The sequence below is a fragment of the Microtus oregoni genome, unplaced genomic scaffold, assembly GCF_018167655.1.
Source record: "Microtus oregoni isolate MIOR12 unplaced genomic scaffold, Mior012 000005F_ref0000423, whole genome shotgun sequence".
In the NCBI taxonomy this organism is placed as follows: domain Eukaryota; kingdom Metazoa; phylum Chordata; class Mammalia; order Rodentia; family Cricetidae; genus Microtus; species Microtus oregoni.
The window spans coordinates 40,097,513-40,110,741 of record NW_024543064.1 but is presented as its reverse complement, the minus strand read 5'-3'; the positions used below and the strand labels follow the sequence as shown (position 1 = coordinate 40,110,741).

At 47.6% G+C, this 13,229-nt stretch overlaps 1 protein-coding gene across 2 annotated transcripts in view; it reads left to right on the top strand.

Moving 5' to 3' along the window:
• The first annotated feature begins 432 nt into the window (after positions 1 to 432).
• The window catches only part of Rab3b (RAB3B, member RAS oncogene family), a 61,012-nt gene continuing 48,215 nt past the window's right edge, over positions 433 to 13,229 (top strand). The window contains exons 1-2 of one of the 2 annotated variants that reach the window (XM_041652280.1): positions 433 to 582; positions 11,741 to 11,968. In XM_041652280.1, coding sequence (XP_041508214.1) covers positions 11,741 to 11,968 — 228 coding nt within the window. In that variant the 5' untranslated portion in view covers positions 433 to 582. Of the gene's footprint in view, positions 583 to 602; positions 719 to 11,740; positions 11,969 to 13,229 lie in introns of those variants that run through there. The other variant, XM_041652281.1, reaches the window with a different exon arrangement.

Here is a 13,229-nt window from a genome sequence, read left to right as displayed (position 1 = left end):
ATTTATTTATTTGTTTATTTATTTTTGGTTTTTCGAGACAGGGTTTCTCTGTAGCTTTGGAGCCTGTCCTTTAACTAGCTCTTGTAGACCAGGCTGGCCTCGAACTCACAAAGATCCGCCAGCCTCTGCCTCCCGAGTGCTGGGATTAAAGGCGTGCACCACCGCCCGGCTCCTTGAGTGTTTATGAAAACGGAGTAAAGCATTTGGAAATAGCAAAACCCGACATCATCATCATCTACATTATTACCAAAGCCCTCTGAACGCCCAGTTAGTGAAGACTACAGAACGTGGGCTGAGAATTAGGGCAGATTGTAATAGTCACCCAGATATAAGAGGGTCTGGGGCTCCCAAGAAATCCTGAATTCCCTACACCTGCCAGGGACAGAGGGGCGGGGCAAGTCTTACAGGGTTCCGCCCAGGGGCGGGGCCTGGACCCAGCGGGAACCCAACCCATTTCCAGCCAGATCCTAAGCCCTCGGTAGCCGAGGTGGGAACCAGACCCTCCCCGCCTGCCTCGCGCCCACAGCCAGCAGCAGGTGCGACAGTCCAGCTACACCGTCCCGGAGCCGGCTCCTGTTCGAGGTAAGGGGCGCGGCCCCGAGCAGCTGGAGAACCGAGTGCAAGGCAGCCTAGGGGACTCGGAGAGGGGCTGCGGGAGGCCGCCAGAGACCCGCACAGCAGCAGAGCAGGAGCGCGGGCCTCGCACCCGGGATCCCAGGTCGGCCGGGGATCAGCGACCGCTGGGGCTCAGGGGCAGATGAGCAGCAACTGCAGGCAGTGAAGGGTGGCTGGAGGCATCTAGCCGCGGGAGAGGGTACCAGGTTGCTGGGGGTAGTGGAAGGGTACTGAGAGGATGGAGGGAAGGCAAGAGAGATGGGGGTGTGTAGGTGGAGAGCTGGGGTGGGCCAGAGGGGCTTGAGTAAGGGCTGAAAGGAAGGGGCGCAGGGCAGGAGCGGGTGTCTGGTCAGGTGGAGGATTAGGGCTTCCGGGACGTGAGTGTGGTTTAACTGGTAGTGAAAGGGTACAGAATCAAGCCCATGTCGGGGGGGTCTCGGTGGATGGAGACATAGGGGTGGGACTTGGAGGGGACAAGCTTGAATGTAGGCAAAGGTAGGGAAGTCAGCCGGGTCTGTCCCACCCTCAGAGGGAGTGGCAGGAACTAGTTAGGGGAGAGGGTCGTGGCCCTGCATATGAGCGAGGGGTACCTGAGTTCTGGTCAGCAATGGATCAGGGTCTTGCTGCTGGAAGCAGAGGAACCTTGAAGGAACTTGGAGAGTCAGGTTGTGGGGGTGATGGGTCTGGTTAGGGAGGCGGCCACATGTGGGTGAGGTGGAAAATGTTGTGAGGTTCAGTACAGCCTAGGCACTGGCTGTGTCTTGGCTGTTCACAGCATGAGGACAGCAGGCGCTGGACCAGACTACAGTGCCGACTGGTGTCGTGGGCAAGAAGAAAACAGTGAACAGAAAAATTCATCCTCATGTAACTCTATCTTGGCATCTAAGCGTGGAAGAGACTTTGAGAGGGCAGGATGACAGCCTCTAGAGCCAGCAGAGGTGCGGAGTGGGCTTCTCATCCCTCCTTCCCAGAATTCAGATGAAAAGCTGTAGATTATAAACGTGTGTGTGTGTGTGTGTGTGTGCGCGCGCGCGCGCGCGCGCATGTGCACGTGCACGAGCATGCAGGTGCATACCCTCATACAAGCAGATAGAGCACACTCATTCTGTGCCTCAGAACCGAAGAGGAGAGCCCTTGCTACCCAAGCGTGAGGACTTAAGTTGAAAGCCTCAGTGTGTAAGGACCTGGTATGATCGCTCTGCCTGGAAGCCCAGCTGTGGGGGTGGAGACAGAGACGTTAAGACCCCTGGAGCTTGAAATTTGATTGTCTCAAAAAATAAAGTGGCAGGGCTGAGAAGATGACTCATCAGGAAGGAGCACTTGTTGCTCTTGTGGAGGACAAGGGCTCGTTCTTAGGAAGAGCATGTGGCTCACAACCACCCTAACTCCAGCCCCAGAGGACTCTTCTGACCGACATCTTCTTCTGACCTCAACAGGCACCAGGCACTAGCATGGTGCACATACAGACACATGGGCAAGACATTCATACACATAAAAAAAATTAAGTCCATCTAAAAGAAAAAAACCAAGGTGGAGAGCAATAGAGAAAGATACCAGTGCCCTCCTCTAGCCTCTGCATGTGCAGGGGTACACATGCACAGGGGTAAAAGCGCCTCTATCCATAAACCGCACACACACACACCACAAACACACACACACTGCACAAAATATAACTAAATAAAAACAAAAGAGGAAGACCATGGAAGTTGGGAAAGGCCACCTGTGGGAGTCAGGAGCCGTAGTAGGCAGATGGGTCAGCGAAGTCTCTTGGATGCTAAAGATGTAGCTAGCACTTGAGTAAGGCATGCTCCTACCAGAAGAGCAGCATGGGAAAGGTGCAGGATTGTGAAAGGAACCATCAACAATGGAGAATGTGCTCACGAGGCCCCTGCTCCATCCCTGCAGAGTTCAGGGAGGGCCTGGCAAAGCTGTGGGTGTGCGGTGACTGTGGACTGGGTGAGTGAGTGAGCGGTGGAGGTAAGACTCGAGAACAGTGTGAGTTGACGAGAGTTTTGTAGACTGTAAAGCACAGTACCAGAGAAGCCACTGTCACTATGCTGTGTGCTATGCGGCTGTAATGGTACCCCCGGCTCGCTCCTTCCGGTCAGAAGGAAGGAAAGCAACGTGCATCAAGTTTTGATTGTGTGAAGCTAGAATGCTTCTGAAGCAACTAGCAGAATGTTTAGTGTTTAGTAATCTTCAATAAATGGTAGCTGTCACGAGAGTGTCTCTGTGGCTCTGAGAGTCCTGGGAAAGCAGTGAGCCTGGGCTCCGCTGGTGGTGGCAGGCTGGCAGTCGGAAATGGTCTAAAGAAAGAGCAAATTGTAAAAGCGTGATTTGGGGGAAGATGGTCTACGATAGAACAAGATCCACACAGAGACCCAATTCCCTTTCAAAAGTTTTCAAATTTGTAAAAGTTATTATTATTTTGTGTTTGTGTGTGTGTTTGTGTCTCTCTGTTTGTGTACATGACGTGTGTAGGGGGCAGTGAGTGTGCCACACTGAAGACAAGGAGGTCAGAAGACAACTTGACGGGGTCAGTTCTCCCCTTTCACCTTTACTCTCTTCCGGTTGCTCCTGAGCTATCCTGATCACCTCCAGCTGCCTCCTTCCTCCATTAATAAATGTTCCGTGAGGAGGGCAGAGGGTGACATTCACCAGGCTTCTCCTGCGTTCCTTGTGCTATCTTAAATGCATCTTCCGCATCACCTACAATCTTCCCAACAAAGCTTGTTTAACTGTGCTAGTCATGTGACTTTCTTTATCCAGGTAATAATGCAGAAATGATAGAACAGGAAACTGAATCTAATTGGCTTGATTTTGAACCCCAAACTAAGATGACTTGATAGGAAATACACACGCACACTCACACACATACACACACACGCACACACACACAAAGCTAACAAGCCATCTCAGGGGGTAAAGGTCACTGCTGCCATGGCTGATGACTTAAGCCTGATCCTGAGACCCACGTGGTGGAAGGAGAGGACCTGCTCCTGCAAGCTGACCTCTGACCTCTTCCACAGGAGCACGGTGACACATGTGCACTTACAAGCATACACACGAAATAAGTATTTTTTTAAACTAAGAGGTTTATAAAGCTCGGAGGGTAGGCCAGCTGGCCCTGGAGAATCTTCCTGTCTCTGCCTCCCCAGCACAAGCCACCATGTTCAGATCCTGTGCTTTTGCTCGGATCCTGGATATTGAACTCATGTCCTTGTGCTTCTGGGGCAAGCGTTTTAGTGACTGACTAATCCATCCTCCCCGATCCTGTAAAGCATTCATTCACATGCTGACTTTAAAGTGTAAAAAATAGTTCTAAAAAAAAATAGTTCTAAAAAGCCATTTTATTCATTTATTTTATAATGCAGAAACCGAGGCCAAGGGTGTGATTTGCCTGTAGTTGCATAATTACTGCGAGAGCCCAACCCAGGTCCCTCAGACTTAAAGCCATGATGAGTGAGTCTTCAGACTCCATCAGAAAAGCACACCTATTGCCCCTGCACTCCATTTACCCAGTCCATCTCTTCCTGCGGGACTGTGGTCTCTTTCCTTCTTGCTCGCTCCTATCCTAACCGAAGTCAACGTCTTCCTTAGCTGTGTATTTTTTGCTGCCCACGAGACTGAAAGGGTTGTTTTTCATAACAGCCTTTTGGGGAGACACCCCCTGAGAAGTCTGGGACCAAGTATGGCTTTCCAGATGATTTCCGGACCTTCATCTGTATTGCTCGTCACGGAGACAGAGAGCTTCCCAGCTTTATCATTTTATGCGGCTGTCACAAAAGAGGGAAGATCTGATCGATGCTTATCGTACAGATGCGGTTCTGTGGGCACCACTGTGCAGAGCAGCCAGCGACCTGTCTGCTCAGATCTGCCTCAGGCAGCTGCCTGCTGAGATACTTTCTGCTTCTCTAGCAAAAGTCTCTGTCACCCCTGCCCCCCCTCTGGGAAGATGCCCTCAAGGGGGCTTCCATCCGAACCCTTCCTTTCTGCTCTCCTCCTCTCTCTGTTCTCATAAAACCTCCTGGGAAAGCCGCACCGTGTCCAGATAAGCAGACTTGACAGCCCCGCTGGTAAATGCGGCATGGTGACTCGACACTCTGTCCTGAGAATGCTATTTCACTCACCTGAAATTTGCTATGACTTTATTTTCCTTAGACCCAGCCTAATCTGGGAGACGTGCATCCTAGCCACCAACTGACTTGTCATGTGACCTTAGACAAATCACTATTCTTTATGGAGCCTCAGTGTTTCCTACCTGGGATGGGGCGGGCAGATCAGGGTTTAAAATGTATGGTCGCAGGATGGGAGGATCACTCAGTGGTTAAAAGCACTTGTTGCTCTTCCTGGGACCTGGGTTTGGTTCTCCGCATTGGCACCCACATGGTGGCTCACAACCATCTGGAACTCCAGTTCCAGAGGATCCAACACCCCCTTCTGGCTTCGGCAGACACTGTACACATGTAGTATACAGACATACAACACACACAAAACACCATATACATAAAGTAAAAATAAATCTTTAAAAAATAAAATGAAACTTTATTTGATCCTCTCCCACTCCCCTTTTCCCCATCACTCCCCACTTCTTCTTCTGCTCCCCCATCACTCCCCACTACTCCCCTTGCTCCCCCATCACTCCCCACTCCTCCCCCTGCTCCCCCATCACTCCTTACTCCTCCCCTGCTCCCCATCACTCCCTACTCCTCCCCTGCTCCCCTATACTCCCCATTCCTCCCCTGCTCACCCATCACTCTCTACTCCTCCCCTATTCACCCATCACTCCCCACTCTTCCCCTGCTCCCCCATCACTCCCCACTCCTCCCCTGCTCACCCATCACTCTCCACTCCTCCCCCTACTCCCCCATCACCCTCCACTCCTCCCCCTACTCCCCCTTCACTCCCCACTCCTCCCCCTGCTCCCCCATCACTACTTTAGCATAACTAGTAAAGTTAGGCAAGTTTCCCACAGGTTCTATATGAACTTATATATATTTTTTGTCAACACAGTGAATGAAGCACATTTATATTAATTCTATTATTTGAACTTTATACCAGCTTGATGGGGTCAGTATTATTCTCAGATGAGCATAGTAAGGCTTTGAGCTTGAGTAACTCCCAGGTTCATGCACTGAGATACTGGCAAAACTGGAACCAGTAGCCAGGCTTCCTACTTTGATAAAAAGAGGCTGCAAACTTCCCTTTTAAAAACTATTTATTTATTTAGACAAGGTCTTCTGTAGCCTAGGTTAGCCTCAGACTTGATAAGAAGCTGAAGATGACTTTGAACTTATGATCCTCCTGCCTTCATCTCCTAAGTGCTGTCTTAGGAGGCTATAGGCCTGTTCCAACATACCCAGTTTCCAGATCCTTTCAATCCTAGCAATTTAAGAATATAAAATTGCTGAGCTTGGTGGAGCATATCTGTAGTAATTCCAGCATTTGGGGGCACAAGTATCGTAAGTTCAAGACCAGCTATATAGTGGATTCCAAAGCAATAGCCTGTCCCTGCCCCCACAAAAAGTGTAGGGCTGGGAAAAAGCCCAGAGGTTAAAAGCACTTACTACTCTTACAGAGAACCTGGGTTTGGTTCCCTTATACCCACACTGGGTGGCTCACAACTGCCCAAAACTTCAGCTTTAGGATACCCAACAGCCTCTTTTCTAGCTTTAGGATACCCAACAGCCTCTTCTAGCTTTAGGATACCCAACAGCCTCTTCTAGCTTTAGGATACCCAACAGCCTCTTCTAGCTTTAGGATACCCAACAGCCTCTTCTAGCTTTAGGATACCCAACAGCTTCTTCTAGCTTTAGGATACCCAACAGCCTCTTCTAGCTTTAGGATACCCAACAGCCTCTTCTAGCTTCCAAGGGCTCCTGCATGCACAGGGTGTACATAAATTCAAACAAGTTCACATACCTACACATAAATAATAATTTTTGGCTGGGTGGTGTTGGCACACGCCTTTAATCCCAGCAAAGGCAGGCAGATCTATGTGAGTTCAAGGCCAGGTGAGTCTACAAGAGCTAGTTGCAAGACAGGCACCAAAGCTACACAGAGAAACCCTGTCTCAAAAAACAAACCAAAACCAAAATAAGTTTTACTAATTTTATGTGCATTGGTGTTTTGCCTGTACGTATGTGTATATGAAGGTGTCAGATCCCCTGGAGCTAGGGTTACAAATGCCGTGTGGATGGGAACTGAACCTAGGTTCTCTGGAAGAGCAGCTAGTGCTCTTAAACTCTGAGGCATCCCTCCAGCCCCATAAATAATAATTTTAAAATATTTCAAAAGTGCTAAACTGGCTATATAGTGGGAAAAGTAATAGAAATTTACATTGGTAGTTTGAGATATGAAAAAAAAACCCAGATACATGTTTATTGAAAGAAGTAACATCCCCTAAGGAATCACTATAATCACAGGTGAAATACGGCTAAAGCTGCCCTGAATTCAGAAGGGGAGGCAGCTAGTTCTTTACAAAACATGCCCTCGAAATAGAGCCCAAGTGAGGGGGAAGACAGTTAAGAAGAAGTGAATTAAAAGCTGGTGCACTCCTTAAATATCAACACTCAGGCAAATCTCTTTGAATTTGAGGTCAGCCTTGCCTACATAGTGAGTTCCAGGACAGCCAGGTCTATGTAGAGAGACCCTGTCTCAAAAAAAGCAAAGAAGAAGGAGAAGGAAACGAAGGAGAAGGAGAAAGAAGGAAGAAGGAAGAGGAAGAAGAGGAGGAGGAGAATTAAAGGGGCCAATAAAATAATAAACGCTGCATAGCTTCCACAAACCAACATCCAGCCCCAGATTGTTTATACATAGTCCTGCTGACTCTTTTTCTGCCATAGCTCCAAGAAGGTGATGTTTCCCCTATTTTAGGGCAAACACTCTGACTTGCAGGGTTTGTATGACTTGTCCAGGATTCAGTGGATGTTAGAACGGCAACTTTAAACCTCCCCAACACTGCAGGGTACCTAGTCTCTGCTGTTAGCCTTGAGACTCTGCCAAATCCCCCTCAACCAAACGGAAACAAGGACTCCCATCCCCCCAAATTTCATTTCTCAGATTTACCTTAAAGGATAAAACGAGATAAAGGATCTGAGGTTGAGCTGAGAATCAATCTCTGTTTTAGTAAAGTTGCTCTCTGATCAGCAATTTTATTTCTCAGACTCCATCCCCAGGGAATAATTAGGAAAATGAATAAAGGTTTATATATTTTTTTTTTAAAAAGTCCACCGCAGTGTAATTTATGATAGGACAAGCGAGCCAGAGCGATGACTCAGCAGGTGGGGGTATTGTCGAGTCTAATGACTGGAATCCACAGGGTGGATGGAGAGAACGGATTCCCAAACGCTGTCCTCAGACCCCACACGTGTGCCATGGCATATGCACGCCCAAACACGCAATGAATAAATACAAGTAATGCGAGTTTTAAAAGTCCAGAAAACAACTTTCAAAGCAAAATTAGCCGGTGTGGTGGCATGTGCCTGTAATTCCAGCACTTGGGAGGCAGAGGCAGGTGGAGCTCTGTGAGTTCCAGGCCAGCCAGAGCTGTCTGCCTCAAAAAACAGGAACAGGGGTCCTGTCTCAAAAAACATACAAAACCATAACAACAAACAAACAGAAAGCAAGAAAAACCAAAAACATTTAAAATTGAAAACACCTTTTTTTCTTCGTAGATAGCGTTAAAGGATTGGTCAAATAAGGCAGGGTAGAATGTAGCTATAAATGCCACTGAAATAGTATTTATGAGGAATTTTTAAAGTATCAGCACTTTTTGAATGTACTTTAAAATCTAAGTACTTTAAAAATGACTTTGTTTTTATTTATTTATTTATTTGTGTGTGTGTGTGTGTGTGTGTGTGTGTGTGTGCCGTGTGTGTGTGATGGGCACAGGCAAGTGTGCACAGAGGCGGGAGAAGAGCCTCAGGGATCCTTTCCTAGCACCCATCCTCACATTCCTTTAGGTGGTTAGTGTATTTCACTGAACCTGGAGCTTGCCTTCATCTTTGGTCTAGGCTGGCAAGCAGCCAGGCCCAGCGATCCTCCTGCCTCCACTATTGTAATGCCAGGGTTATAAGCATGTGTGAGTTATGTAGGTGCTGGGATCCAAACCCATGGCCTCAAGTTTACACAAGAACTCTTAACCCCTGCATCATCTCTTCAGTCCTGAATCACCCAGTCTTGAAGGAGGGTGTGCAAACTAAAAGGGAAGGTTTACGAGACAGTTTAAGTAGCCAATGGCGCCCATCTGTCTCTTCCAGCCTCACTGTCTTCCTCCACATAAATGCTATCCAGACAGGTTCCACCCCTTGCCTAGGGAGCCTTTCTGGGGCAGACTAATTTAAAGATGATGCTGGGGGTCTCAGATAAAGACCTGAGAGCTGGGAGAAAAGAGCAGGAAGGCAGTGAAGAAGTTTTGCTACAAGGTTGCTAAGGGCCTGATGTATTTATCGGATCTTTAGGAGACCTTTATTTCCTTTCCATGTTGACCAGCTTCTTTCTTGCCCTTTCATTTCTTTCATAGAGCCAGATCTACTAGCTCGTCCCTTTCTTTTCACATTTATTTATTTAAAACTTTTTTTTGTGTTTGTGTTCCTACCTGTCTGCCACAGCACACATGTGGAGGTCAGAGGGCAGCTCTCAGGGGAGCCAGTTCTCTCCTCCACCGTGTGGGTTCCCAGGGATTAGAGCCAAGTCATCCGGTGCTATCAAGTGCCATTGTCCACTGAGCCACTACCTCTGTTTTTTTCTGAGAAACAAAACAAAATCCCCAGGAATTTCCAAAGAGAGTGAGAACCTGAACATTAGCTCACATAAGGTGACTCCACCCTCCTCTGATCACTTACCTAGCCCATGTCTAGACTCGAGGAAGCTTCTATGCTTAGTGCTCGTGAGGCTTCTGGGATGCAGAAGAAGCAACTGAAGACGGCACTCAGCTGGGTGTGCTACTCACACTTTTAATCCTAGCACTTGGGAAGCTGAGGCAAGAGGATTGCCTCAAGTTCTAGGCCCGAGAGCCCATCTCAAAAAACAAAAAGACTAGGGCTGACGAGATGGCCTAGAGGGTAAAAGTGCCTGCCCCAAAGGTTGGTGTGTGTTCAGTCTCTGAGTAAGAGTGGCCCCATAGGCTCATGGGTTAGCATGGGTAGTCATCATGGAATGGTGCCCTTTGAAAGGAGTTGAAGGATTAGGTATATTATTTGTATTTTGATAAATGAATCTTGCCTGAAGACCAGAGGCAAAGCTAAAGCCACTAGAGGTCAGGCAAAGGTGACACACACCTTTAATCCCGGGATTTGGGAGACAGAGGCAGGTGGATCTCTGTGAGTTCAAGGCCACCCTGGGCTATACAAGATCAATGTAGAAACAAATCCAGTTGGTTGTGGCTCACACTTTTAATCCCAGTCATAGAGAATCACACGCCTTTAATCCCAGCACTAGAGGGAATATAAAATGAGAGAAGAGAGAGGGTTAGTCTGGTTAGTTTCCTATCGCCAAGCCTTGGTAGAGGTAAAATTTCTTTAGTGACTTGGTTGCCTTGTTTTTCTGGTTTTCCGGTTTAACCCCAATTTCGTCTCTGTGTTTTTATTATTCATGCTAGAGGGACTCTCAACTGAGTCTATCAATCTGCCTTCATATGATTTGCCAGTAGGCAAATCTTTGGGGAGCAGTTTTTTTTTTTTTTGATTAGTGATTGATGTGGGAAGGTATCATCACTCACTGTGGGCGGTATCATCCCTGGACAGGTGGTCTTGGGTTGTGTAGGAAATCAAACTGAGTAAGTCATAAGGAGAAAGGCAGGAAGCCATGTTCTTCCACAGCTTCTGCTTCAGTTCCTTCCTTGAGTTCCTGCCTCAGTTTCCCTCAGTGGACTGTGAATTGGGATGTGTAAGCCAAATAAACCCTTTCCTCCTCAAGTTGCTTTTGGTTAGGGTTTTATCACAGCAATAGAAAGCAGACAAACATGTCAATCATTTGTTTGTTTGTTTGTTTAAGACAGGGTTTTTCTGTGTAACAGCTCTGGCTGTCCTGGAACTCACTCTGTAGACCATGCTGCTTCTAACTCACAGAGATTTGCCTACTTCTGCCTCCTGAGTACTAGGATCAAAGGCGTGTGCCACCACCACATGGTTCTCAATCATTAAAAAGAAAAAAAATCTCTCTCAAGTCTTCTGAGAAAATGCAAGAAGAAACTGTTCTTCCCATTTGCCATTCTCACAAAGAGAGTGAGGGCCCGAGGTAATGAGGTGACTTTGTTAATCCTTCCCATATGTTCAGAGTGTCGCAGTAGGCTAGGATTTCAGCTCGAAGCCAGGGATGCAGAAACAGGGTACATTAGGTTCCAGATGCTCATTCTGAGAGAGGAGGAATAGTAAACAAGTCTGAAATGACGTAGGTGCCAGCAGAGGACTGTGGGAGCTCAGGAAGAGGAGAGTGTGCCTCTGCTGTGCTCAGGGTAAGCGACGCTGTGAGGACGAAGAGACACCCGCTAGAGGGAAAAGACTCCAGGCGGAAGGGTTGCACAAAGTAGGGACAAAAGGAAAGCATATTGTGGCGCCTTTGGATTACAGTAACGTCACTGGCATATTGTTATATAAAGATAGCACAGGTAGATAGATGGGAGAATGGTTGAGGGGGACAGCCGAAAGAGCTGAAGTCTAGTGTTTGTGAAGGTGGACAGTTCAGGTTTTATCTGTGGAGCTGTGAGGAGCCAAAACAGTTTAAAAATGAGCCCACCCTCCTACAGGGGATTCTCCTTGATCACCAGGTCTCCAGAGTATATTAGGGCCTACCAGGCTTGTCCTTTATCTACTGTTCTGCTAATTGTGTTTTCCTATTCTTGTTTTCTGAAGTGACCTGGAGATCAGTCACCCTGTCTGGTTCATAGTTGAACACCCCCACCCCCTATGCTCAGCAGGGGCTCACCCCAGAGCAAAGTGCTCAGCAAATATTTGTTGAAAGAATGAATGGGAGGAGCCGGGTTCCACCCCAATCCTGAGACAACACTTGGGGCCCGAACCCTGGTGGGGAAGCTCTGAGCAGTGTTTCTTCTGCCATGGTCCGTGCCCATTAGAAGGCTGGTGACTCTGAGTCACACCACAGTAACTACAGGCCTCTCTTGCAGATGGCTTCAGTAACTGAGGGTAAAGCTGGAGTCAAAGATGCCTCTGACCAGAATTTTGACTACATGTTCAAACTTCTCATCATTGGCAACAGCAGCGTTGGTAAGACCTCCTTCCTCTTCCGCTATGCTGACGACACCTTCACCCCGGCCTTCGTCAGCACCGTGGGCATCGACTTCAAAGTGAAGACAGTCTACCGCCACGAGAAGCGTGTGAAGCTGCAGATATGGGTGAGCGCTAGGCACTGTGGGCAGAATGGGACAGGGCTATGGGCACATGGCTTGGGAGGTGGGGCTAGCGTACATCTGGGTCTCACAGCATCAGACAACAATGCCATTTCAGGTCTGGGCCTCCATTGCCCCATTTTCTTCCCCTGCATACTTATTCTCCATTCAGTTGCTGCTTAACTTCCAAAAGGCTTTATTCTGGCTTTTATAGACCAAGAAACTGGGCATTAGAGTTACAAACTGGGTTTCAGTTCTACTTCTACCACTTGCAAGCCATGGGAATATGACTAAGCTATTTAAGCCCTCTTGGCCACCCTTTCCTTCGGGGGATTATAATCTCATCTAGTTACAGATGGTTGCATAGTGTAGTTCCTAGACACAATGCATACACCATAGATATATACAAATCAGTCATCGATCGTTGCATAACAAATCACTCCGTGGTGTAAAACAAGAGCAATAACTGATCACCTTCCCGACTCAGTGGGTCTAACAGTAGGGTTCGCTTGGGGCCTTTCGTGACGTGTGTAGCCGGATAGTGGCCTGAGTTGCAGTCAGGTGGAGGACTGTCGAGGGCTGGAGGGTCCGCTTCCAAGACGGCTCCCTCACATGTCTGGTGCTGGCTGTTGGCAGGAGGCCTTCCTTCCTCTCTTCCCAGCTGGCTGTCTTAGCATCTCCATGGGGCTGCTTTACCATCTTCATTGTATGTATTGACAGCTGGTTTTCCCCTGCGTGAGAGCTAAGAAACCAAAGAGAAAAAGGGCAAACGCCTGTTAGTCACACAGCCTTAGAGTATTCTCTGGGTTACTGATTGAGTGTGGGAAGAACATACACAGAGGTCCAAACACTGGGAGGAAAGAGTCATGGAGGTCTGACCGTCTTGGAAGTTGGAGGCTCAGCTTCTCTTACTATCTGCTGGTGGCACTAAGAATACTTGCGCCTATCTGAAAAGTTCGTCAGAGTGCTTAGCAATAGTGTAGCCTTGCGGCTGGAAATCTTGAAAATTTGAGAAATAGTCAAACCATGTGATGCTATTGTCTATTATACTTAATAAGTGTATAATAATATATTGGACATGTATCTTACTGGAGAGTCTACATCTATTTTTATAAACTATTTCTCATATATTAATATACATACATGTTTTGAAGTATGTAACGGCGTAAACAAATGCAGACAGATTGTAAAAATATATATATCTATAGCTTTAATGTAGAAATAGACTTACAAAACCACCGTTCTGCGGAGACCAGGAAAGCAGAAG